Raw genomic sequence first — 27,008 nt, forward strand, 5'->3', positions numbered from 1 at the left:
TTACTGAGTTCTATAGGAGAAATATGATCTTAGACACATCGTTGTTATATTTTGTTGGATATTGGCGATATTCTATTGAAAGTAGTAGTTTATCGGCCCAAAATCGGAGAGACGCATCTGAATCGGGAACGTCAACTGCAGCCTCATGTGGTCAGTTGTCGTAGACAGAATCTGTTGTAAATTGTGGTCGATTCTTCAGTAACTGAGCCTGAGTGAGCCAGTTTTCCGAGACTCTAAAATAACATGTTGCGGAGATGTTGACTCGAGACCTACCGAGAGAGGGAAAGAACGAAGGGATCAAATTTGTAAACAAGAGCCAATATGACTATGAAACGCGATAGATGACGATCCTTTCAAAACCAACGAACACATACAACAATGGCTTTGTGTAGATTTTGAACGTACGAATACAATAGCGAACTGATAAAGTAACTGTACATATATGCATATCTAAGGTACTCTATATACAATGCCTTATATAACCAGGTCTATGGCCCTTAGACAGCCGAACCAAATGCAGTTGCAAACTTTACGATGCAACAAGGAGAATGAAATCAAGAATATGCCTGCTAGAACAACATACCCAGTAAACCAAACACCTATAAAAGCCCAACAGCTGCTTATTCAAGGTCTATGTGCTTTGCATAGCTCTATCGTCCCTGCTTGCAGGGGCAGGGTGGGTAACTTATACGGCATTATTGGAACACGTCCAGCTGTTGTTGGACGAGCTGTCGTGAATTGCCTTTCCGGAAACGTAAAGACCCAGACCGCACTATGATTGTTAGTGTGGTTTATGGAAGATAGAGGGTGGGCAAAACTTACAATCGCAATTGCAATACCCAGAATAAAAATGTTCACAATAGTAAGGAAGATCTTATTGGGTGAGGAAAACCATTGCCCTTTGTTCATAACAAGCCAGAAAATGGCAGGCAGACCGTCTGTTGAAGTCAGTATCATGTATTATTGAGGCACTGGGACTATTCATTATTGGACTTACAGCTAAACCAGCTACCGAAGAGGGAACTCTGTAGCGAAGGATTAGTTATCTGAATTAACAGCGGACAGGAGGGAAGCCGTACAATAAGACTCAGCAGTTGGTTGAAGACAGGGATAGATTCGGCAATGACCCAAGCGACAACCCAGACGGCTAGCGCGATTGCCACCCAGCTTCCAATAGCCAGGAAGCTGTTTTGGTGCAAGTGGGCCGAGCCACGGAAAATGCGGACATAAATATATTTACAAGCGACGTGTCCAAAGACGACACCAGCGATGACGACCTATCCAATGTTAGAAACGAGGTATCATGGTTTCGGGAAAAATAACGTACGGTTGGGATAGCCAAGCCATAGGCGACCTTCTTCATCACGGGGCCTGCCGAAGACAGAGCAGGAGAGGCGACATCAGGTCCGGCGTAGCAGTAGATGACCATCGCAGTGACAATGTACATGCAAGTATCCAGGACCTGGAGCATTGCTAAGGACTTGGGGAAATCGCGGGGGTCGCTCATCTCGGAGATGAACCCGAAGAAGGCAACATGAGCAACTTTGTGAGAGTCAGTATCATGGAACCATGTAGTAGTGTATACAGAGAAGAAGAGTCGTACTGAAGGCAAAGATGATGTTGGTCACTGCCAAAAATGCCTCGTTGAAGGGAACGTGGGTGGTAATATCGTTCCGCACATTATCAGGAGCTTGTACTCCAATGGCAATCATTGTGGTCACGGTTGCAACAAGGATACTGGTGCAAGCTAGAGAATGTTAGTAGATGCTGATGTATACAGGGCAAAGAGAGTTCTTACAAACAATGGACATGATGTACACCTTGCCCACAGTACGCGGAAGAGCACCAATAAAGCTCACTATCAACCCAATTACCCCAAAAACAATGGTGCAGGTCCCGTGGTTGGTGATGGTGTTGAAGAGCACAGTGAAGGTGAGAATATGGCTGGCCATCAGGAAGATCAAGAACAGAAGCTGTCCAATGCCGAAAATTTCACGCCCGATGCGGCCGAGAAGCAGCTCTCCGGCATCTCCCATACTGTGAACCTGAGGATAACGCAGCTTGAACTGTCCAATAACATAACCAGTATACCATGAAATACCGGACATGCCGAGGATAATTAAAAGAGCTCTGCAATGGTCAGTCGGTCTGTATTCCTATGATATAAATGCAATAGGTACTCACGGGACGATTCCCAGAGTCGCAACAGCGGAGGGAAGAGATAGAATTCCCAGAGAGATATTTTCAGCAATCATAACTAGAATAGGCAGTTTAGACGGTCTGTATAGTATGTTCACCAGGAAATAGCTTCTTACGCATTCCACAGTGCCTGTAAAAAAAAAAAAAAAAGTCAAATCCTGGTCTCCATTAGAAGTTAAAAGCACTTTGGAGGGCAAACTCACCACCACTTCATAACCCTGTATTTGACCTCTCCGTACTCTTCATTACCAAAGGGGTCATTGTCCGGGGGCGACTCGTCAGGAGAGACTTTTTTCTCCATGTCTGTCGTGGCATTGTAGACATTGGGATCGTGGTGAATAGCCGTGGCGTCGAGTTCCTGGGGCGGACTCATGGTGATATACAAGAGATTATAAGAGGAACGATAGTCTATTCAGGAATAAATTGTCAATTCATAAAGAAAGGTGAGGTGTCAGTTAGCAAGGCCGGTCGAAATGACAGACCGCGCGCAGATGGAGGGATTCCGTGGACTAAATACCTCCAGCCGAGCCCCGTTTTCGTTCGTTTTCCAAGATTTTAGGTTTTAGGTTCGCAGCGTAGTGGCAATGGGCTTGCTGACTCAGCCACTTCCAGCCGACCACGACTTTTTGGCTATCGCAACCCTATCAATTACACATTCTATCTGCTAACCTCTGAACGCACAGTCCATTGGATACGGAGTAGTCAACTAGGTTGCTACACTGGAACTGCTTGTTTTTATTTTTATGTGTTTTTGCGTTCTCTTTACGGAGTATTCTGCTGGTTGCATCCACTATATGGAGTAGCAGCACACCACAAGTGTTACAGTGCAGTCAGCGCAGCCCCCCCGGCCAATTTATTTGCCCCCAGGTGACGTCCGAAGGAATGTCTCCAGGTGGGATGGCCAGTGAGGTGTTTCCATAACGTACGTGGAAATTATCAAGTGGATTTAAAACCGTGGAGGTAGCGAATCCCCGCATGGCCGATGTGGATAATATTTTCTGGGGAAGGAAACAACCCCTTCGGGTGCTCACGGCTCTGAGGGAGACGGCTTTAATTCTTTGGTTCAGGTGCGAGGGGCTCCTTCAGCCTGACCAGCAAAAGAAATCCACGCTGTTTCTCCGGCTACCCGGCTGGGCTTAGGCTTTCGGGCTGCCTTAGGCAAAGGATCACTCCGCGCATCCCTCGCGGCAGCAGAATTCTGGAATAATACTGGCCCGGCGAGGATCCTGAGACTTCGGCAGATAATCCCACACCGATAATGCTCTGGGGTACATACAACAGTACACATCATCAATCCTGCATTAATAACAATCCAGTGTGTTCCCATCACCTGCATGGGCTCCATACCGCAGTCCGAAATAGAAGGCGGTGTTCCCGTACCGGTCGGTCCCCACAGGCAGCCGGTTCCCGGGCCGGGTCCGGTCAGTGTACAAAACATCGCCTGTGGAGTTCAGTATGAATAATGAATACGGGCTGGGCAGTCCTTCCATCGGTGACAGTCTCCGGAAGCGAGCCGGATACTTGATTACCTTAGTATGCTGGCCCTGGCGTATGTTCATTCACTTTTCTTTCTCCGTTCCCCCTACGATGTTCTCTTTCTACTCACATGGATGTCTATGCGAGTTGCATTTTCGCAGGAGATTCGAGATTTGATGAGAGCCTCGTGTCGCGTCTGAATATCGTTTCCCATCCTAGAGAACCCAAGATAACCCTATTCCAGAATAGCGGAGAAGGAGTCTCTTTGTGTCAGAGGCAGTGGGGTCTAGCTAGATTGAGTGGGTCTTATGCATGGACTTGTACCTGGATACATGTTACCTTCTCCTGGAGGCCTTATTTTCTTTCGTGTTTAGATATAGTAGAGGCTCGTCTATATCTCAGTAGAGAGCCACTATGTAGTACTCTGTAAGCTATATCTAGTATCCGAGTTGCTTTTCTTCTTCTCAAGAGGCGTACGCCCCAGCCGGATGTCAGAAGCTTGATCCTTCCTAAGGCTACCAAGACGGAGTTATGCCCGATTCGGCAAGCTGCGCGTGAATCCTCCGCTTGCTGATTTGGCAAAACATGGATAGCTTCGGAAATGTAAAGAATGTGATTTTCATATGAATATTCCTCATCGACTATAAACTGATACCTTGTCATTGTTTCCCAGATCTCTCTGTCTTAGACATCGAGATTGCGGTATTACTGCGAACCCCAGAATTTTCCCAAGCAAACCTGGAACGTGTGCTTGGCTGATCTATGCTGGGATCGATATCCACAAAACAATCAACGAAGCATGGGGTAGGGTAGGGGTAGTTTACCACCTGAGTAATCTGTACAGATGACATCTTTTCGTATGCTCTTGGCTTTCTGATAGGACCCACTTTCTTTTCGGTGAGAGATTCACAGAGAAGAATACTCGAACCCGTATGAAATTAACAACTGTTGCTGTATTCTCCTACACATCTACCACCCACCATTCCATAAATGCATTCCTCTATTGTGAACAGAATTTGCTATTATGTAATCTCTGATAATCTGGTCAATCGTGTGCTCAGCACATAATCGCCTCCCATGTTCGTTGGGACCGTAACTGACAATCTGCACAGCCGCATGGGATTGGCCGGTAGCGCGTCTTGGCATAAAAGTCTGGATAGAACCAAACCTTCCCTCCAATGGCACCGGAAGCAAAATTCTAGAAGCTGTCGCAAGAGTTAAGCCCACCAATAATTTGCCTTTAGTGAGACGTGTAACACTCCACTGCTCCAGAAAGCCCCAGAAAATACCTGAAAGGAAATTCGCCCGCCTATCAGTAGTATCAGCAGCCCTGGAAGCGAAGGTGATATCTTCCAAGTACGGACTAGTGCAAAGATTAGGTATTTGAGTTATTCATACCGATGATTAAAGTTATCATGCACGTACTCCAACGTGGTGAAGATCTTGTACATGGCAAATGGGCCCATATGTAACTAAGTTCTGCTGTGGATGAGCATAATCCACACTGAAGGCTTTTTTCTTCCAACCCTGCTGAATTACATACGATTAAGTGTTTGTGCATATGTATATTCTACGTGTATGCGTCCAATTTGAAAATAGCATATTAATGTGATCGCTTTTTGCTTGAGAATCATATTCGGAGCCAGACAACGACCATACCTTTTTATGGCGTTTTTAAAATGTGTTCCTGAAAGTATGTACTTTGCTCTGTTCCGTGCAATACATTAATTAACCCGCTGGAATTCTTGCACACATCGTGCCCTACACAATGGTGGCCTCCCCGGTCTACTATATCAAGATGTTGTCAGATTTGTCCTACCAGACCAGGGCTATTTCGCTGATTGTCAAACCTTGGCTTTGACAAAAAATTAGAAGCTAGAAAGGACACATTATAATTTGAATTATGCTCCCATGATGATTGCCTCTACGGTCTTATGCATAAACACTGTGTACTACATTAACATGCCAAGTTATGTATACAGCTCTCGATTGTCACACCATTCAATATAAGATAAGTCAGAAGCCGAAACCTTTCTCCGAATCTCCCGGTGAGGGCTAGTATTACGGAGTAAGTCAATAAGACCTTGGTATAAATGATAACAGGGTCTATCAAGAGTTTCTTATGCTCTTGTAACGCACTGTATGCTGCTAATTACCCATCCGCTAAGATGCTTCGAGTGGAAGGAACAGATTACGATTTCGACCCAATATGCTGTCGAATGATCCACTGCACAGTAAATAAAGAGCGAACATTGAATATTAGTGTGGTGAACATACTAGACAGGCAAAAATTAGGCTAGGGCAGCAGACCGTAAATCCGTATCCTTCATTAAGAAATAAGCAATAAGTCCAACTGTCGTCATGCCCTCTATATCAAGTAGGACAGAATAGACAGTCATTCAAACACCATCCTGAGTCACCAACTTACGCCAACAAATTATCATTCCCAAGTTCATTCTGCGTGTATCGCGAATTGAACTTCACCACTTTCTTCACATTATTATAATCCGGAACGCTAAGTGGAAGCGGCACCTCGCTCAGGAACCACTGCACCTCCTCGGTACAAGGAGGTGTGGTGAGAGACCCAGTATAATTATAAATATAATTCCGATCGAAATGAGCTTCTAGGCCAGAGAAGGCTATCGATCCGGTTATGGTAGATGTTCCTGGTTCAGTGACTTCACCAACATGATTGAAGATACTATCAAAAGGATGAAAGGTGGTTTGATTCTCAGAGATTTGAAAGAGGAATCCCACGACGGCGGTTTCCTCTGTTCTCGTTAGTCATATTTCGTCCTTTATGACGATGGTGATGGAAGAAACATACGCTGTCTTCGAAAGGAAAAATGCAATTCCATGGGAAAATACTCTCCATTCACGCGGTGTTCACTAGGAGTGTGGAAGTTGAGTTGGGCTAATTGATATTGTCTATTTTCCAAGGTGAGAGATCCATTCGTTGATACTTGAAGGCCGGATCCTGTGTTCTCGAGAGTGGAGCCGTTGGTAGATGGGATATTTAGATGGAGGGAACCATGGTTGGCGTGGTCAATATCCTCAGAGGAGATGTCAATAGGCGATTGGGTGCGGCCAGTAGCACAGATGGAACTATTCTCTGGATCGACATAATGCCAATGAAGAGGGCCCGATTCTCCAGCGTATGTGTAGTTGGCTATTTGGGCCTGTCTTGCGTCCCTTTCAATATGAAAGTGGGGATAGCTGAGAGTTGTTGTGACTAGGGAATAAAAGATCAATAAGAGCTTCATTTCGCGGAATAGGAATAGACAAAAGTCAATCAAATTTGGCGAGAAGAGTCTAAAGAATAGAAACAGGTTATATATCTTAGAGGAAGTGTGTGGGTGTAACATATCAACCCATGCTTGTACTATCAATCAGACCACTATCACCAAGTCCAACGGGTCGACCATGTCCCGCTTCGGCTTCATGGCGACAATTTTTACCGTCTTCTCCCGTTCAAGCCATAGAGTGATCATGAAGTGCTGGGTTGCATTAAATGTCGAGAGCTTATGGATTTTGTAGAGATAGTCGTACCGAAAGACTTGATGGTGATACACGGTTGTAATACCAGAAACGGCTGGTTGTCATCATAGAGCAAGATAGCCATCAGAGTTGAGATATAAACGGCCAGATTGAAGTGAACAAAGCATGCCAGCGCTATATGTACTAATCTCTCTCTATCTCTGCTATACATGGCTGTTATCGATTAGAGGCTAGATTCTCGATTCATGCCCCAGGCACGTATACGAATCTATCTTCATCGAAGCGAAATGCACGGTGTAGTACCAGATATCACATTCTCCATCCAAGCCTCGGGATATTAATTGACATGTCCTGTGTTTTCACGGGAGCTGGAATCTTCCAAGTTGCTTTAAGTCCCCGAAGAACATGCGCGTCTGACTTGGTGTATTGCGGTTTAATAACACGTAAGATTATAAAAAGGCCAAGCTCGTTGTGATCGTCGACATCTGCATGTTCCCTGCTTATTTTGGTTTCTTAGATTCTTCCTGGACTGGAAGATATAAGGACGCAAGCCCACCTTTCATATGGTCATATAATAACCATCTGGCTCCTACTAAACGACATCGATTTAGGGTTCCAAAACTTTTCAATCCAATTTCCGACTGGACAAGTCACAGTCAACGTGATTCAGAGCTCGCAAGCACTTCCATATTTTGTTGCAGTCGATGGATCCGGATTTGCGACGGAGAGATTATTGTCCCGACGGGACCTCGGCTGTCCATCCCTGGTATTCCTCCGCTGCAGCAACGCGAACAACATACAAATTCAACCAGATACCCTGCACACAAGGCTTTCAGAATTAATAAATGCTCTCACCTTGTCACAACTGTGAAAACTATGCGTGCTATTGCCATCTCCTCTTATTCCACACCGTCAGGATATGAGCTGCGAGATCTGCCCAAGCCCGAGCTGCGTCGAGAAAATGACGTCATCATTAAGGTCCACGCAGCAAGCGTCAACCCGGTGGACGTGAAGCTGGCCTCTGGTCAGATGAAAATGGTATTTCAGAGTTTGTATGTATGGCTTGTTTCTACTAGAGCCAGTGCTAAGTATTGATTCCTCTTAGATTCCCATCTCCTATTGGCTTTGACTGCGCCGGAACCGTCGTCGAGATAGGCTCAGAAGTCACCAGATTCAAGGTCGGCGATGAGGTATATACTCGACTCCCTGGGGCATATAAAGGCATGTACTGCGTGGCACATTGAGTGGCGTGTGTATGAAGGGCTGACCGAGTGCTAGGTTCATGGAGTGAATATGCTGTGTGTCCGGAGGATTGCGCCGCTTTGAAACCATCTTCGATATCTTTTGGGGATGCGGCGTCGCTTCCCCTAGCCGCTGTTACTGCTATCCAGGCACTTAGAAAATACGACGGTGACTTGTCTGGAAAAACCGTGTTCATACCAGCTGGGTGTATGTGTCTTCCTGTGCGGTTCTCAACGTGTCTAATTGAGTCTAGTGAGTGGAACCGGGGCCTATGCATGCCAGTTAGCCAAAAATGTCTTCAAAGCGGGAAAAGTGATCACCACAGTTTCTACTGCGAAAGTACCAAAAGTTGCGGAATTACTGGGGGACAACGTAGTTGATGAAAGTGAGTGACTGGATGTCCACATAAGAATCCATACCCTCACTAATAGAAACAGTAATCGACTACAAAGAGTCTGATCCAGCGACCGCAATCCCCGCCAAATCGGTGGATTTTCTCTTCGACACCGTCGGCGTGGCAATGGAGTATCTACCACTTGTACGGCAAGATGGCTGGGTGATTTCCATCTCTACCATGCCGAGTGGAAGCCAGCTTCAGGAGTGGGATATCATGCATCTACCGCATAATCCAACTGTGCCTGCGTATGTCCGTATACCGCTGAATCTGCTGGATCGGATGAAACGATTAAAGGCGCAGCGCTACGGTGCTCACTACGAGTATATGTTTCTAACTCCAAGTGGTGAGGATCTTGATTCGTTGAGGGCGTGGGTTGAGGAGGGCAAGGTGAGGCCGGTTGTTGGAACGGTGGCTGATTTTCATGACATTGATGCCATCAGACGGGTATGTCAGGTTGTGTATGATGGTCAAGGGGGGCTTGGGAAGGTGGTGATTAGTATGGTGGAGTAAGGGACACTAATGGATATTGAGAAGTTGAGATGACCGAACACTATCTAGTGATTTAATGATGGAACTGCTTTATCATATTATTCTACATAATTACCCGGAAGACTGGAATAGTATCTCATATAGTGGATTCCTGGCGAATCGCCGGCACTTAGCGTAGCTTAAATTTGACTGAACCAGACATCTAGTATGATGCCCAATTTCATATAACAACATTTGTCGCATGTACACTGTTGGTAAAGGGTTCACCTAATCGTATAGTTAGCTATAGCCAGATTACTACCCATAATTTACAGGTACATAACATTGCAATTCCAGCATTTAGGTACAACAAGACAACATGCTTCAAGCTCCGTTCTTTGCCCATATCAATGGCTATTCACCCTCGCCACTTCAACCATAACTTTACAACAATCATCTGGCCCAATTTCGAATGCTTCAACTTCCAAATATATCCACAACAGTTATTCCAAGACTGAGGTCGAGTCGAAACAAGCTGCGGAGCTTGATCGTAAGTAATGAATCCTCTCCGATACCTACTAATGAAGTGTCATAGTTAATCTCTGAAGGGCTGCGCAGCGTAAGCCCAAGAATGGTTTTCCTTAGTTCTTCCGTAATTAACTCTCTTGCACTTTGTGTTTCCAGAACTGCAGTGTCGGGCTTGATTTGGCCTATCAGTTGTTTCAGAGGTTCGCTGTTACCAGTGTTATGGCTGACATTGTTTTCTTCCCAAGAGTTTTGCACATGACACATCCCCATTCGTGGATCACGGCTCTCAAGTGATTTATTTTGTCGCGAGTCTCCCATGGTACAGTACTTCGGAGCCCGACAATAATCTGACTTTTGCTAATAGATAAAGAACCCTGTCGATGATTGCATTCTGTGGGCAATGAATTCTCAACGCTCCACTGGACAGCATCTAACAGGCTTTGCTCCCGGAGACTGTAAGTCGATAGAGAGAAAGAAGGTGCTCAAGAATGTCTCTGGTAAGACTCACATACCTGACATACTTTATGACGTTTGTCCATGACAGAGCAAGAGAGTTTCAATTTGTGCTGGTACTGAACGAACGCATCGAGGAAAGCATTCGCTACTGCATAATTTGGCCTGCCCATACTGACCTAAAATCCCAGACAAAGAACAGAAAAGAACAAAGTAATTGATCTTGCATTTTCACTTCTCAAGGCTGGTATGTGAGCTCCAAGTCCCTTGGATTTATGGGTTTTACTACTTTGTACCAATCTGCAAAAGACATCTCTACCAGAGGCTTGGCCTGTCTTAAGATCAGCTCACGCAGGTTTTGGACAAAGAATGCGGCATATGTACCTCAAGCACATTGACACTTGCATAACTCTAAAGGGAGGCGGAGTCCAAAAATCTGTCACCATTATCCTCGAGCACTTCGCGAATATTACACCCATGTATATACCGGTAATATTAATGCATTTCTTACAGCTCCTGTAGCCGAACGCAGGCTCCCATTTCTGCACCTTATTGGCTTATTTGTAGCGCCCAAAAGCAGCAGTGTGCTTTATGTCTCAGCCTTGCACTTGCGCCTCTCCCACTCTCCTGATTCAGTATGAGATTTAAACCGCAGATAAGGTCGACCGTGTCTCGAATAGATGGCAGACAGAAGAGCTTTTCCTCCCTCGGATTATACTCTGGCATGTATCTGTGCTTTGTCGATAGAGCTGGCCGCTGCCACGGCTATGCTCGATGAAACTCCAAGCTTCCATCTGTTTCTACCCCCAACAACGCCTACATCCTGGGATAAATAGAGGGCCACAATATTGTCCTAACCTGTCTACCATCTGGGATATACGGCACGACATCAGCAGCACGGTTGTTTCTCATCTACAGTCAGACCCTCCAAATATTTGATATGGGGTTATTATTGGCATTGGAGGTGGAGTGCCAAGCAAGACGGCTGATATTCGACTGGGCGACATGGTTGTCTGCAAACCTACCGGCACGTCTGGCTGCATTATACAATATGACTTTGGAAAAGCAGTCAGTAGGGGGCATTTCCACTATAATGGAATGCTAAATCAGCTCACACGCGTTCTATTGACTGCAGTGTTGCTACTGGAGTCGACCTCGGTAAGGAGAAAACTGGATCATATTTCAAGAACATCCATGATACTGGAGTGTAATCCACATATAAAGGCCACATTCTCGAGACCCCGCAAGACTGCCTTTTCCCTGCAGCCTATAGCCATTCGTACTTAGAGATTTCATGCATATTAGGTGATGTTGATTAGCAAATCGCTCGTACGCCACGAACTTCATGTAAGCCACCGATTCATTGCGGGATCGTCGCATCCGGAAACCAAGTTGTGAGGGATGCTCATACATGAGATCAGATAGCACAAAGACTTAATGCTTTTAGTTTTGAGATGGAAGCAGCAGGGGTTATGAGTTACCCCTGTCTTGTAATCCGTGGAATTTGTGATTACTCTGGTTTGCACAAAAACAAAGACTGGCAGGGATATGTAGCACTTACTGCAGTAATATATGCCAAAGGAATTTCTATCAGTAGTTTCATTGCCAGCCACCTAAAAATCGGCGGCAAATAAACTGTTTGAACCCGTGATTGACAGTTTAGAGCAATATACTAACTGTCCTTGAAGCCCATGGATTTAATATCCCTCTAGACCTTACATCCGTACCTGTAAATGAGGAGCTTATTGGATGACAAGTTTACCTGGATCGTCTTTGGGGTTACCTACAGCCACCAAGTTCGCAATCGCGAAAGGTTGCCATCCTCCATGGCTTTGGTGGGATAGGAAAGAGAGTTGGCAATCCAGTTTGCACGAAATCATAGAACTGACTTCACCGCAATCTTCTGACTCAGTGGCAAGGATCAATCTTTTAGTTCTTGTCTCCCCCAGACACGAGGAAATTCTGTGGATCTTAAAGCGACCACCGAAGAAGAAGCAGAAGAAAGAGCCAGTCAGGTACTACAGTGGCTAGCTATACCGGGTATTCCCAGCTGGTTAATTATCTTTGATAATAACGACCGGTATTCTCCGTTCCAAGACCACAGCCGCAGTGGATAAGATATTTGTGAATTATCTCCCAAAGCAGACCATGGATCTATTCTTATTACCTCCCGGCTTCAAAAATTAACAGTGCTGGGAAGGTCCTTTCCAGTCCAAAGACTTGCCGTAAGGACGCCATCCAACTCCTATTACAGAGCAGCAGCTTTAGGGCTTTGTCAGCGGTGGCTTCGTCAGCTTGGGCCCTCCCTGTGTCGTGTCTCTTGCTGGCGACAAGGTTGACGAAATTGGTGCCCAGCCGGGAGGATTTTGCCTGGCCATCGCTCTAGGCGCCTTGACCGGTCTTCCTTTCGAGGGTGCGATCATGACCCATGAGAACGAAAAGTGCACTGGTCTGATGAGTTTTGCTGGTGCTACCATTATTATGGGAAGTATTTTGACTGGCGCTACTAGTGTAATGAAAAGTGTGCACAGCTGCGAAAGAAGCTTTGAACGAGACAGCTGGACATAAGAAAGTAGAATGATAGCCACACTTCTTGTTATATACTAGAATTTCCGTTTTTCTTCTTCTAGGCACATCTCCTCTGGTCTTTTCTTTTTTCAAGGCAAGCGTAGGGCACGGAGAGCATGTAGAGAACGTCGAGAAGGCATGACTGACACTGACGATACAACTTTCCATCGGTGCGGTGTTTGTGGTTTTCATTTTCCGTTTTCCTTTGCACCTCAACTTAAAATACGAAATCAGATCGGTAGAGTAAGTATGATTAGTGCCTTGTCGAAGGTGCTATTTCCTATTTAGCCAATTCCACTTATGTGAGCACATATTTATCTTTCTACGTGCTATAAACTATAAACTACATGTTAATTATTGATCCATGATGGGCAGTTCCGGAACACAAATCGTGCACATTTGCTACCCATAAAAGATTGCAGATAACGCTCTCTTCAGTGTAAAAACAAGGCGAATACGTACAGGATTGAATGCTAAACTGGTGACCTACTCCCAACGTCAAATTTTGGAGATTTAGGCATGTTACCAAATCTGAAAACAAAAGAAAACAAAGAAAAGGAAATAAAACAAATGCAAAGTTACGGAACTACAGTAACAAGATAAGCTAGGAGCAAACAGAGTTATCAGCTCAGATTCCCACTCCACCGTGCCGTTTCCGTTCGCATGCCTATTGCCGTTCAGCCCACCACCGACTGTCCCATTCGGTCTCAGCTCAATGATCTGCGTCAAGCATGCTGTCGAGCTCGATGGACATGGTCCTTCAAGCAATGACAGGCTTAATACAGTTACTTATTACGCAACGTGAGGAGAAATATAAAATTAGAAGCTGTAGAAGAGTGTAGCAATTTGCTTTTCCCATCCAAGTCTGGCATTCCCTATAGATATAGGGCTTATATTTATCTACATATCATGAACCGTTAGATTCCAAAATCCAACATCTGCGTGCAGACTCTTGCATCCTATCTCAGATTTGGTTCCTACGATTTACAAGATCTTGCGCAACAGATGCGGTTCTGGAACGAAAGAATTCCATTATATTAAATCACAGCTGCACACTTCATTTTATCCTAGTTATGAGAATTGCATAAGAGATCCTCCAGGGGGTAATCTCTTATGGATAAGCATAAGCGTACCCCGCATAAATGAAGCATAACTCCGCATAAACCCCAGAAGTGGAGTACCTCATTCTCCGCGTTGATTGACCGACCCCTAGCGCTCTCTGGCATAAGGGTCCAATATATATAATCCGATTCCCTCTGATCGGGGGTTCTGTATCTGTGTCTGTGCCTAACGTGTCAGGAGACAATGATACCATGCCTGATGCGATGGATCTGGAAAAAACAGCTACACCACAGGAAACCAGGGAGAATGGGGATCTCGACTGGGATGGTCCAGACGATACGGATAACCCGATGAGGTGGTCGACGGGTAAGAAAGTACGCCAGCTGTTGTTGATGGCGGTGAATACTTTTATCACGTAGGTCAAAAAACGGCCCAAGAGAGAGAGAGAGAGAGGGGTAACATAGATAGCCCTCTCGCCTCGTCCATGTTCGCCCCCGGCGTCGCCGACGTGATGCGCGATTTTCACACTGCCGATAGAATGCTTGGCTCGTTCGTCGTATCCATCTACGTCCTGGGCTACATGGTTGGTCCATTCCTCATCGCCCCGTTGTCCGAGCTGTACGGTCGTCTGCCGCTGTACCACGTCTGCAACGTTCTGTTCCTGGTCTTCACCATCGCCTGTGCCGTCGCGCAGACTCTGCCGCAGCTGATGGTCTTCCGCTTGCTGGCCGGCGTCGCTGGGGTCTGTCCTTTGACTATTGGCTCCGGCACGGTCGCCGATATGATCCCTAAGGAGAAACGAGCGGGCATCATGGCCGTGTGGGCATTGGGACCCATCATGGGACCGGTTATCGGACCCGTTGCTGGGGGGTTTCTAGCGCAGGAGGAGGGTTGGCGCTGGGTGTTTTGGGTGATTGCCATTGCGGTAGGTCAGCCTGTAATATATATGTCAGAAGGCTAATAAGATAGACCGGAGTAATGACCGTCGCCTGCATGGCATGCTATCGCGAATCGTATGCGCCGGTGATCCTGGCGCGACGAGCACGACGTCGAGCACCCGACAAACTAACCTCGTCCAGCGGACTCACCCTGGATCTGTTCATCTCGACACTGGGCCGACCTATGAAACTGCTGTTCCGCTCGCCCATCGTCTTCCTGATGGCGCTATTCGCCGCCATCACCTACGGCTATCTCTACCTGATGTTCACGACGCTGACCCCGATCTTCGAGACCACCTACGGGTTCTCCCCCGGGGTAGCGGGCCTAGCATATCTAGGATTTGGCATCGGAAGTCTGATCGGGCTGATGATCTGCGGTATCGTATCGAATCGCATCGCCGAGGCCCATTCGGCACGAGGCTGCTTCACCCCCGAGTCGCGTCTGCCGCCGATGCTGGTGGGTTCGTGGGCCATCCCCGTCGGTCTCTTTTGGTATGGCTGGTCGGCTCAGGCGCAGACGCACTGGATAGTGCCGATCCTGGGCACCGGGGTGTTCGCCATGGGACTAATGACGGTGTTCATGGCATCCAATACCTACCTGGTGGATTCGTATCTGAGACACGCAGCGTCCGTCACAGCCGCCAGCACGGCGCTGCGATCGCTGGTCGGCGCGGTGCTCCCGTTGGCCGGACCAGACATGTACGCTGCTTTAGGGTTGGGGTGGGGGAATTCGCTACTGGCGTTTATTGCGCTGGCCATGTGTGCATGTCCACTGTGGTTCTGGCGATATGGGGAGAGGATCCGCACGCATCCACGGTTCCAGGTGCGGTTGTAGAACTTGTAGGTGCTATAGGTGGTCATACATAAAATACCCGAAAGCAGGCAATTAACAGGGATGCGAATATGCAAGGGTCTGAAGGGGTAACCGAGCTCCGAGTTGCCGAGCGGGGTACAATGTGTTTTTATTTCTCCAACTCACCTGTGCTCTAATAATACATCTCGATCTATCTTAGACCAGTCCTCATATCCTCAGAAATGATCTTCGAAACGTTGCTCCGTCATCCCCTGCCCTCCTCCGATTTGCTCTCCTACATCTTCGACCATCCTCAGTATGACCAGGACGAGCCCCTTTATGTCGACGTGCATTGTCCCTCGCGCTCCATCTCGTGCAACCAGGCGCGTCGCGTCATCCGTCGATTGATTGCCGGGCTGCGAGTCTGGGGTGTCTCTCCAGGGGACTGCGTGGCTATTCACTCTTTCAATGATGTATCTACCTTTGCCTACCTTTGCTTATTTGTGTTTTGTTCTTAACCTCTGTGCATATTAACTCTACTGCAGATCTATTATTCCATGCTGGTGCTGGCCATCATCGGCGTCGGTGGCATCTTCACCGGCACCAACCCAGCCTACACCACATTGGAGCTGGCGCATCATTATAAGGCCTCGCGGACGCGGTTCGTCATCGCGGAGCCGGAACTGCTGGACCCCGTGCAGGGAGCCATGAAGCAGCTACACATGTCCCCCGAGCATCTCCGCGTCTTCAACGTGCACGATCAGCCGGTTCCCGCAGGCCTGCAGGCCTGGACGCATCTGCTGGACCACGAGGAAGCCGACTGGGTGCGCTTCTACGACGCGCACACCTGTCGCCGCACCGCTGCCGGCCGTCTCTTCAGTAGCGGGACCACCGGTCTGCCCAAGGCCGTGACCATCACGCATCAGAATCTGATCGCGCAGCATGAGCTGGTCTTCGAGGTGCATCCGAAGCCGTATCGAGTGAGTTTCTATCTGAGCTCACTCCCATCCATGGAGTATCCACTGTACCCGACCATCTACAGAGACTAATATAAGCAGGTCAGTTGCGTCATGCCCCTCCCCATCTTCCACGCCGCCGCCGCCCCCTTGGCGCACATCAGTGTGCTTAAAGCCGGCCAACCCATCTACATGATGCGTCGCTTCGATTTGCTCGGATACCTGCGTGCCGTCGAAACCCACCAGGCTACCGAGGCGATCCTCGTGCCGCCCATTGTCATTGCCATCGTCATGAACCCCCTGTCCTCGGAACGGGGATACCTCAAATCCCTGCGCTTCGCGTGCTGCGGGGCCGCCCCTCTGGACCGCGATATGCAGGCGCGATTCCGCAAGCTGATGGCCCCAGACGCACCCTTCACCCAGGTCTGGGGTATGACGGAGACCTGCTGTATCGCGATGCACTTCCCCTACCCGGAGCCGGATGACGGGAGTGTGGGTCGATTAGGGGCCAATATGGAAGCAAAGTAGCCCTCCCCCTTCCTTTTTTCTCCTCCTTCCCTTCACCTCTTTATTTCTAGATAGAATGATAGAATGACTGAGGAGATAGATTGGTCAATGAACAAGGAGAGAACATCTCCGCATACAACGTCCGCGGAGAACTGTGCGTGCGCGGCCCCACAGTGACCCCGGGATATTTCAACAATGAAGCGGCGAATGCCGAATCATTCGACGACGACGGATGGTTCCACACGGGAGATATCGCGTACTGCGACAGCCAGACGCGAAAATGGTACATCGTCGATCGCAAAAAGGAGCTCATCAAGGTGCGCGGCTTCCAGGTGGCCCCGCCGGAGCTGGAGGCCGTGCTGCTGAGCCATCCGCTCATTGTCGATGTCGCGGTCATTGGCCTACGTGGCATCGTCCCCGATGAGGAGCTGCCCCGGGCGTATGTTGTGCGAAGACCGGGAGGGGAGGCGCTGACAGAGGACGAGGTTAAGGAGCATCTCTTGAGTCGGTTGGCAAAGTACAAAGCGTTGACAGGCGGAGTGAGGTTCGTGGACGCCATTCCAAAGAATGCCAGTGGTAAGATCTTGAAGAAGGTATTGAGGGAGGAGAGTCAGAAGGAAATCGGTCAGAAAGTGAAATTGTAGACCGATCATCTTGATTGTCGGATGGCATGCACTATTAAAGATTATTATCGCCATCTCGTTAGTCGTACCTAGGTCTGGCTCCAAACTCGGCATCATTTCCGCATTTTCTGAATTCTTTCAACACTGGTAAAGGTGTAAAGTCACTAAAGTGGCGTTGCCAGCATCTATCAGATCCTCCCGTATTTCAGTCTGCTCCTGTGTGAAAGTCACCCATTCCCGAATCTTATCCGGACGGGCTTATTATCCGCGACTTCCGGCGCTTTTAGTCCGAGTTTCCTTATTTATTTGGACAACCAGGACGAGGAATAGATGCCCACGACATGCGTCGAGAAACTCCGAAAGGGTGGTGTTTGGCGGTTGCAGCCTTTCCTCCTAATATCCCGATCCGTATGCAAGGTCCAATACCTGTTTCTGCTGGATATGCCCAATGTACCTTTTCACGGTGGCTAGTTCCACTAGGGATAGTGGGAGAGTCATGGCCGAGGTGTACTAGGCTCCAATTTTGTCATACTGTTTCGACATTGTATGGATGAGGACTGCGTGAGGAAGGCTGAGAGTACTGGAAACGGAAAATTGAATCCACTGGGATCAAGTCTTTAAGCGACAAAAGCTACCCAGGGATTTTGTACATTGCTTAGCACTACGTGAATCCTCCCTTTGCCCCTCTTGTGCGTGTGACCTCTTTACAGGCTAACAACTTATGTATCCTTAGTTAACCGAGCTGACCGACTGAGAGTGTGGCTGAACTATCAATATACCGATACTAAACCAGTGGGAGAGAGCCTACTAGTACTCAGGAGAGATATTCATCTACTAGGACCCGCGTGCCTGGAATACGGAGTATAGGCCGTATGGAGTAGGTATTAACTAAATATTCCAATATAGGGTTGGCTGCCCACGAGCCTGGCGCGAAAGTTGACTAAGGCTTGCGATAGACGATCTAGATGACATACTGTACTCCTGAGCGCTCTAATTATGTAAACGCTAACTCAAGTTAACTAGTGGTCTTAGAATCCGACATATGTAGAATTAGATTCTGTGCATAGTATCAGTCCAAGGCGTTTTTTTTACGTAGCCTAAGTGAAATACAAAGCAACTTTCTGCTTTATGGCACCGGGTTCCCATTGGGCGTGTGCCAATCAATATAATAGTGGCTTCGTAGCACCGATCCCCTCTCGATTCACTTTCATCTTCTCTTTGAATGACAATGACTGCCCATCTTTGGAATCTGTGGGAATCGCGTTCCGTCTGCGGTGGTTGTTTTTGACCTTTTTAGCTGGCTTATTGACTATCTACAGGGCTGTGGTGATCCAGCACACTAGTAAAGTCAAACTACAAAGTCCCAACAAAGTAAGTCTCGAGGCGTGCTGTACACCCGAATTGGGCTCGCTCGATACTAAAATTGCGAACGACTCAGAGCTGCGGTGGATGAGATAATCAAATCGCAGACTGCCATACCAAGGCATGCATTCCTTTCTAAAGCTATTGCCAAATATAGCTTGGAATGGTTAGTATATGCTAGGTCAGTGGCTTTGAAGTTGATTATAGAATTCTTGTGGCCAGCTGCGCAACCGTATCTCTACGTAAAAGGCTGCTTATATAGGTATAACTAGTAGGCTCTGTTATAAATATTGTCTATTTTGCCTCTTATAGTATCTATGGATACTTGGTGACTACCTATCTTAATGAATGTATAGTCTGCGTCGACTTCGGCTTCTATTCCGTATCTATACCCTCTATCACTGAAATGGCCTTACTCTACCTTGAAGTAGAACTAACTGTCTTTCCCTGAATCCTCTCTGCCATATTATTTCGTCATTTAACGATGAGAGTAAGAGCAAAACCAATTCGTCTTCTGATACTGGACCTAGATAGAAGTAGAAGTAGAATAAATATCGACTACAGAATACAACTACACATTCGTCTGGGGCACATGTGCCGTCCTCTGTTTCTCCCCCGACCCACGATTCTCACTGGTGTCCAACTCGGGAAACACAAACTTGGAACTATGCCATGGCTTCACCTTCATCACGTACATCGTATCGATTTCCTCCAGGGTACGTCCGCGGCCTTCAATCACAACAGTATAGACTAACGCGGCAGCCAGAAATAAACACCCGGCGAACACATACCCGAGTCGAAAATCAATCGCGCTGGTGATGAACGGCGTGAAGAAAGCCAGGAGGAAATTCCAGAGCCAATTCGACGCCGTGGCCAGCGACATCGCCCGCGCGCGATACTCGGATGGATACAGCTCTGCGATGATCGTCCATACCATGGGTCCCCACGTGCTGGCGAATCCCAGGATGAAGAGACAAGCGAAGACGACCATGACCACGCCGGGGGTCTCGGTTCGTTCCGGATTTTCGTGATCCAGAAGGAAATGCCCGACGGAGGCGAAGATCATGAAACAGACGAACATCCACAGTGCGCCGGCAATCAGCGAGCGACGTCGTCCGTAGTTCTCGATGAGATATAGACCCAGGAACGTGGTGCCGAAGTTCACGCCACCTAGGATCATCTGCGTGACGTAACTATTCTCGATCCCTGCACCGCGGAAAATCGTCGTGCCGTAGTAGAAGAAGTAGTTGGCGCCGGTTAGCTGCTGTAGCGCCTGCAGGGCCACGCCCACAGCGACTCGGTAGCCCATCCGCGGTGCTCGGAAGAGATGCATCCAGGTGATTTGTCCGCGTTCGATTTCCTCTTGGTATTTCTGTCGGATCTCTTCGAACTCCACCACTAGCGCGCGGTGGTTCCGCGGGATGCCGTACATCTTGGACAGCGTGGTGATTGCCTGCTCTGTTTTGCCGTGTCGGTAGTCGTAGCGCGGACTCTCGGGAAAGAATGCCATGCCGATACCCAGGATGATTGCCCAGATGTAGGTGACGCCCATGGGTATACGCCAGGAGCCTGTGTCGGCACGGCTCTCGGTGCCGAAATTGATGCAGTTGGCCACGAAGATGCCCAGCGTGATGAAGAGCTGGTAGGTGCTGGGATGTGTCAGTGTAACTACCCTTCTCTTTCTTTTCCTAGGGATAGGAATATTGGACAAGGACAGACCTGACTAGAGACCCCCGGATATGTCTTGGACCTGATTCAGCTTGATACATTGGAACCAGCAAGGACAGAGCCCCGACACCTAGACCGGCCACCCAGCGACCCATGGCCACTTGGTACCATTTGCCAAAGGGCGACGAGATCTGGATGGTGATGCCGACGCTGAGCATAATGCACCAGGCGGTGATGGACCATTTCCGGCCGATCCGGTCAGCGACAGGAGCGGCGACGAGAGCTCCAATGAGAGTGCCGACGGACAGCTGAGAGAAGTCAGCCTGGAAACCAGATATACTAAAATGAGATCATACCAAGGCTACGATGAGACCCGAGCGGGCATTGGAGAAATAATACGTGCCATCGGAGCGGAGTTCCCCATAACGACGTAGGAAATCCTTCATCTCCAGAAATCCAGAGATCTGACCGGTATCATAACCAAACAAGAATCCACCCATGGAGACGAAAACGCCCATGATGAAGGAGCGCCAGGTCAACAGGGGGATGTGGGTGTCCACCACCCCCTCGGTCTCTGTTCCGGGGATGGACAGAGGCAGCTGCTGTTCTGGTACGGTCTCATTCTGCAGAGAGGGATCAGGCCTGAAGTTGGGCCATTTAAGCTTCGAGAGGACCATTGTCGTAGTAGCGGTTCCTAGAATATCCAGGGTCTAATACTGACGAACCAGTTCCGGGTGCAGCATCCGTCGGACGTGGGATTTAAATATAGAGGCTGTCATCCGAAAGTGATGACATCGACAGTGGCGTTGCTCAGCGTACCACTACGAACACGGGCCCAGGCAAATTCGGTACCAAACGGCGACACGAGCCATTTGTCGAATTGTATCCTCGGATTCTTGACTTCCCCGCAATTCCGGGGTTCGCAGCTGCCAGTAACGTCATGGTCTACACGAGCGGACGGATATGAACCATGGATACGTCTTGATCGGTGATATCCCGCGGAGCATAATTTATGTTGACCGCCAAACTTGGAGAACTAGATACTAGGTATCTTAACTAGTTAGCTAGGATAGGGATCGACAGGCCTAGATATGCTTACATCTGTTTATATCTGCGGCTATCTATAATGTATATAGAATGGGAACTGATGGAATTGCTGAGATGTTAAATGCCCTAGCTATTAGAAGCATTACAAACCTTGTAAAACCGAGGTTAAATTCACTCCGTTCCCTCCCAAATCAGTTAGATTCTTCCATACGGATCCATTTCCCTTTGCTAATCCGCCCAGCGTATCCAGCAATACTTTCATAATCGGCACCCGAGTCGTCAACGTCAGGTTCTTCAGCACACTTTCAAAGTATGGGATGTTCCGGCCCGCATACGTCGTCCTATTCCCCACGACTGAGAGTTCGATCACCCCCTTTAGAATCGCATCTCGCTGCGCCGCTAGAATATCCCAGATATTCCTGATCACGGTGCGGATATCGAGTCGTCCGTAAAGTCCCACAGTGTTGTTCCCCGGTTTTAACAGCACATCTGGCATATGTGCTTCGCCCAGGATGAGATCCTCACTCTGCAGGTTCAGGGTGATGTTTCCCTGTTGCGGTGGATTAATCCTCGTTAGCGAGGACGATAAGGGTCAGAGGGATCACATACCAGGGCCAGTGTGACTGGGGAATGGTTTGGAAGCACGGCCTCCCCGCGAAAATTCGTGCCATCAGCCTCGGCTGGTAGTACGAGACGCGCCGAGTTAATGGTGAATCCTCGAAATTGGTCCAGTCCTGATTTAATAAGCCACGCTTTACTTGTAATAGGATATCACTTCCTACCGGTTACCTCGATATCATGGTCTACTTTCACGTCGGCTTTGAGGGCCCCCAGATGCGCAGTGGTGGATCCCTTCACAGAGATGATAAAGAGCTTGGAGTTCAAGGCATTGCTCAGTAGCCGGACCCATCCATGCTCGTTCTCGACTATGGTGTTGGGCTGTGAGGCATATATCTCGGTGTGTCCTTTCAGTTTGCTCTTTGGTAGATCCAGACTGAGATAGGGCACCATGGGCGTCACTTCACGGTCGAACAGCCGTAAGTTCATAGTGTCCATATTGGCTGAGATACCAGCAGGTATATCGATTGCCGTGTCCATTGTAAATGTGAACCGATCCGGTTTAGGGTCGAGGATTCCCGCACTGTAAAGAGGTAAATCGCTGTCATTGACGAGCTTCTGTGCAATGGCTGGGATGATCACGAGAAACCTGTCGAGATGTATTAGATTCAACGTCCCCCATCCACGGTGAAAGTTAGACTGTACAGAATAGGGAGGAAAATTGCAAGAAATATAACCCCCCCTAGCAGATAGCAACACCAGAATCGTCGGAAATGACGTTTCGCTTTCTGTTGGGCCCTAGCCAGTCTCCCTGGCTGCTCTATCTCCTCGACATGCTCAACGTGTTGGGCGTCGGCATCGACGACCAAAGATGGGTCGAAGGCGTTTTTGCCCTTGGATTTATCCTTTGGGCCCAGCTCGCCTCGATTGACCCCGAGGACATATTTACGGGATAGACTATGCACATCGCCAACGGCCATGTTGGATCATTGACGGGCTCTGCATCAATGGTCACGCAGCATTCGTCTACTTATATGTATGTCGGCTGGGTCCAAGAGTTCTGTAAGCTAACCTAGGGATGCTCATTGAGTCGACCTGTGCCAATTTAAGAGATTTCTTCAACCCCACTGTCAACCCCTCGATTCCTCGTCCAATCGGCCTGGTAAGCGTGAAGCAGATTCAGATGTGGCTTGGGCCCTTTTTGTGGTCCGCGGTATATTTTCCTGTAACACATGACCCACGGCGAATATCATTGTGGTATTCTAGCTAGAAATACAGGTATGGCGGTACAACAGCCATTAATCACTCCGAAGTCTGTAGATATTCACTGGTTTACATTTTGACAATGCATGGCCAAATACCACCGTTTGAGTCCAAAAAATCTCTGATATCGACCTCTGACCCTCGGTACATGCAGGTCGTCCAGAAAGGCCTCACCTAGCCAGCGGGGTTGCAGACATCTCTATCACGCTGTCTCACTCTGTACCACGCTCGACCAGTGGTCAGAACACCGGCACGTATTCTGGACAACCGACTGGATGAGAAATTTAGGCTATGGAGGTGATGGACCGCGCTAAAAATGTGGTCACTTGCTGGATTGCCCTTGCACATCCGTTTCTTCATGAGTTGGTTCCACTTGGCCGTGGCCCACATGCTCCCCGGCGTATGACTACAGATTCAACTTCCCAGGGCATGACAGTAGATCCACAAGGCTAATATTGTACCCACTGTGCCTAGTATATTTGCACCTCCAAGCTGTACTATACAGGATGTCAACAGTGTGTTTGTATAGCAGATCCTGAGAAATATGCATAATAGTAACCCGAATACATGTCATCCTACGAGGTTCGTCTGACTCCTCGGCAGGACTGCCGAGGAGCCGCGGTATCCAACCTTCTTCGAGATTGCGGGGTTGTCGATCTAGTCTGATTTCTGAACAGTTGCAAGGATTTTCACAAATGTTTAGGGGGAAACTGCCAAACCTAGCGATCTACCTGAACCAACAGTCGAGTCCCAAGTTATAGCCCTAACCCCGCATATCCCGCTACCTGTGGAGTGTCGATCCTGTCTCTGGAATGATCTACTCGTATATCCACCGAGATGGACACGGAGTTCTCTAACCAAAAACTATCGTGTTTTGTCATCCACGCATCGTATTTTGCCATCCTCATATCCCTCTGGATCGACATCACCTACATACCCCAAGTGAACAACCCCTCATGTTGAAACGCACCAGACGAGCGCCCAAGGCGTGCTCATGGTGTCACCACCGCAAGGTCCGATGTGATGCTTCTCTTCGTGGCTGTCCGTGTACGCGGTGTCGACAGGATGGTCGACCGGATTGCATACTGCGAGGGAAATTGCCACGAAAGTAGGTCGTATCATTCCCTAGCATGAGGAATCTCTCACATTTTTAATCTACAGTTTCCACGGGTTTGCTGTGACGCAGAATCTCGATAGTGAAGTAGAAACAGGTCCTAGTCTACCTTCATCCGGATCCCGCACTTTATACCCCCGTCATGTTGTCTACTCCGCGTATCCGTTTCTTGAGTTCCATGGTGAGAAAGCATTAGATCAGGATGATATGGCCTATCTGGCTGCAAAGGGGTGTCTTTCTTTACCGGATAAAACCGTCATCGAAGAATTTGTCAAAGCGTATTTCCTGCATATCCATCCGGCTATGCCGATTGCCGATGAAGCAGAGTTTTGGGAGATATTTTACATGCGCGATGAAAAGACTCCACGGAGACTGTCGTTGTTTCTCTTCCAGGTCATTCTCTTTGCCAGTGCGCCATATGTCGCGTTAGAGGTTCTTCAGAAATGTGGGTTTGATGATAGACGGAGTGCTCGGAATACTCTTTATCAGAGAGCTAAGGTATGTATATTTTACACATATATGTCACCACAGAGAAGAAGCTAATGTCTGTAGCTGTTGTTCCATCTAAAAGCAGAAGATAGACCCTTCATCCAAGCCCAAGGCGCTGTTCTCCTCACACTTCACACTACAGCGGACGAACCCCAGGCAGGGAGTCTCTGGCTTGCTCGCGCCATTCAAGCAGTGATGGTTCTCGGCTGCAAACCAGCGCCCTCCGAGGATACACAGGGGGCAATGAAAAAGAGACTCTGGTGGTCGATCATCCTGCGCGATCGGAGTCTCTGTCTTGGACTCCGTCGTCGACCACAGGTGACTTCGATTGATTTTAGCATGGACGTCGAACCGCTGGAAGAGGAGGATTTCACGGAGGAGATCGACAACTCCCAGGTGTATGACCCGCGCACGAAGCGACTGCTTTTCAAGGCCCTTCAGGAGCAGTGTCGTCTAGCCGTCCTGCTGACGGAGATGGTCTCGTTCGTGTTTGCGTCGCATGGACTGTCCACCCCGCGGTTATCTTGTGAAGAGTTCCGAGAGTCTCTGGCTAGGGTCAGTCGTATCAAAGCGACCTTGAAGCAGTGGGAGACGTGTTCGAATATGTCGACCTGGATGAAAGAGGACCTGCCAGAGGCTGTTAATCTGTTCGTCAACTTCACCCTAATGTATTACCAGTAGGTATATCGCAGTGTGTCTCTAGCAATACAATAAATGCTGATCCGCCAGCACCGCTCGGATCGACCTCGCGCACTACGAAGCCCTCCTGGTCGAGAACCATATCATCTGGTCCGGATCAAACTACATCTCCCAGCTGGTTGAGACAGGTACTGCTCTTCACGACGCCATGGATCATCTCATGTCTATCATGGAGTATTTCAGTCGGGAAGGACAAGCGCAGAATCTACCTCTGAGCGTGTGAGTGCCCTACCATTATGACCAGTCTATCCACCTCTCTAACGTCTCTCTAATTAATTGTCTTCTAATCGTCTCTATCCAGACTAGCTTATGTCTCCATGCCTCTAGTCCTCACAGCCATCGATCTTAAACTGTCCCCCTCCTCAGTGGAAATGGCCTCTCGACGACGTCGTCTTGACGCCCTCGGCGAAATCATCCGTCATTCGGGACGCGCATACGACGTGACAGATTTCATCAGCAACGGCACAAACCATCTTCTTCATCTAGCGTATCTCACCTCGCAGCACTTCTTTCGGTGCTGGGATCGCGATACCCCGTCGACAGCAGCAGGGAGCGAGGCGATTGCTGCCCGCCATCGTGAGAGATCGCAACGCGCTAACGGGTGGTACGATGCCTTCTTGCGATGTCCGCGCGCATATCTTTTAATTTCCACCTCGGTGGATTACAGTTTCTCCGTGGGCCGGTTGCCGACTGATAATGCGTTGCCCGAGTTGGTTCGCTGTATTCCGCCGATTGGGATTGGGATTCGATTACCGTGGACTGTTGACGTCGGGGAACGCGTGTCAGATCGAATCCAAGCTGTGACGCCGTCAAGCGGTGATGGAGAGATTGCACGATTGCTGACCCTCCCGGGATCGACGGATCATGACTCAGTTAATCTGGATTATCTCTATCTGGATGTTCCATCGATGGACTCGACCAGTTCGACTACGATGCATCTGGTAGATAAGGGGGCAGAAGAGGATGGTTCTGTGGATTCGGATTTCGTCGTGAATGCGCAATGGCAACTCGATTACGCAGCGCAAACGTTTGATCCTTGGATTACGTCCGTGGATGAGTATTCGAGTCCAATATTGGGTGAAGCTATCGCTCTTGATTGA

At 48.5% G+C, this 27,008-nt stretch overlaps 7 protein-coding genes across 7 annotated transcripts; 4 read left to right on the forward strand and 3 right to left on the reverse strand.

Moving 5' to 3' along the window:
* Positions 1 to 685: 685 nt before the first annotated feature.
* ATNIH1004_001747 (putative amino acid transporter) lies at positions 686 to 2,572 on the reverse strand (the record flags this gene model as incomplete). The annotated part of the gene is made up of 9 exons (XM_033566442.1): positions 686 to 772; positions 823 to 938; positions 998 to 1,025; positions 1,080 to 1,277; positions 1,328 to 1,542; positions 1,604 to 1,747; positions 1,799 to 2,130; positions 2,185 to 2,257; positions 2,449 to 2,572. 9 exons carry the CDS (start codon positions 2,570 to 2,572, stop codon positions 686 to 688), a joined length of 1,317 nt encoding a protein of 438 aa, XP_033432199.1.
* Positions 2,573 to 6,099: 3,527 nt separating this feature from the next.
* Positions 6,100 to 6,938, reverse strand: ATNIH1004_001748 (carbonic anhydrase family protein; the record flags this gene model as incomplete). Its single annotated transcript, XM_033566443.1, has 2 exons — positions 6,100 to 6,446; positions 6,503 to 6,938. 2 exons carry the CDS (start codon positions 6,936 to 6,938, stop codon positions 6,100 to 6,102), a joined length of 783 nt encoding a protein of 260 aa, XP_033432200.1.
* Positions 6,939 to 8,049: 1,111 nt separating this feature from the next.
* On the forward strand, positions 8,050 to 9,322 carry ATNIH1004_001749 (NADP-dependent oxidoreductase; the record flags this gene model as incomplete). The annotated part of the gene is made up of 5 exons (XM_033566444.1): positions 8,050 to 8,225; positions 8,279 to 8,363; positions 8,565 to 8,622; positions 8,669 to 8,800; positions 8,853 to 9,322. The coding sequence occupies 5 exons, from the start codon at positions 8,050 to 8,052 to the stop codon at positions 9,320 to 9,322; spliced, it is 921 nt and encodes a 306-aa protein (XP_033432201.1).
* Positions 9,323 to 14,375: 5,053 nt separating this feature from the next.
* Positions 14,376 to 15,664, forward strand: ATNIH1004_001750 (MFS transporter; the record flags this gene model as incomplete). The annotated part of the gene is made up of 2 exons (XM_033566445.1): positions 14,376 to 14,816; positions 14,861 to 15,664. The coding sequence occupies 2 exons, from the start codon at positions 14,376 to 14,378 to the stop codon at positions 15,662 to 15,664; spliced, it is 1,245 nt and encodes a 414-aa protein (XP_033432202.1).
* Positions 15,665 to 15,864: 200 nt separating this feature from the next.
* Positions 15,865 to 17,729, forward strand: ATNIH1004_001751 (acyl--CoA ligase; the record flags this gene model as incomplete). The annotated part of the gene is made up of 4 exons (XM_033566446.1): positions 15,865 to 16,095; positions 16,168 to 16,602; positions 16,681 to 17,102; positions 17,186 to 17,729. 4 exons carry the CDS (start codon positions 15,865 to 15,867, stop codon positions 17,727 to 17,729), a joined length of 1,632 nt encoding a protein of 543 aa, XP_033432203.1.
* Positions 17,730 to 19,641: 1,912 nt separating this feature from the next.
* Positions 19,642 to 23,323, reverse strand: HXT1_1 (hexose transporter hxt1; the record flags this gene model as incomplete). The annotated part of the gene is made up of 7 exons (XM_033566447.1): positions 19,642 to 20,719; positions 20,790 to 21,046; positions 21,095 to 21,432; positions 21,936 to 22,335; positions 22,395 to 22,519; positions 22,568 to 22,992; positions 23,103 to 23,323. 7 exons carry the CDS (start codon positions 23,321 to 23,323, stop codon positions 19,642 to 19,644), a joined length of 2,844 nt encoding a protein of 947 aa, XP_033432204.1.
* A 1,239-nt stretch (positions 23,324 to 24,562) lies between these two features.
* On the forward strand, positions 24,563 to 27,008 carry ATNIH1004_001753 (Zn(II)2Cys6 transcription factor; the record flags this gene model as incomplete). The annotated part of the gene is made up of 5 exons (XM_033566448.1): positions 24,563 to 24,714; positions 24,768 to 25,218; positions 25,273 to 25,886; positions 25,939 to 26,127; positions 26,210 to 27,008. 5 exons carry the CDS (start codon positions 24,563 to 24,565, stop codon positions 27,006 to 27,008), a joined length of 2,205 nt encoding a protein of 734 aa, XP_033432205.1.

This window comes from Aspergillus tanneri (assembly GCF_003426965.1).
Source record: "Aspergillus tanneri strain NIH1004 chromosome Unknown AapTan_2_pilon_pilon_pilon, whole genome shotgun sequence".
Lineage (NCBI taxonomy): Eukaryota > Fungi > Ascomycota > Eurotiomycetes > Eurotiales > Aspergillaceae > Aspergillus > Aspergillus tanneri.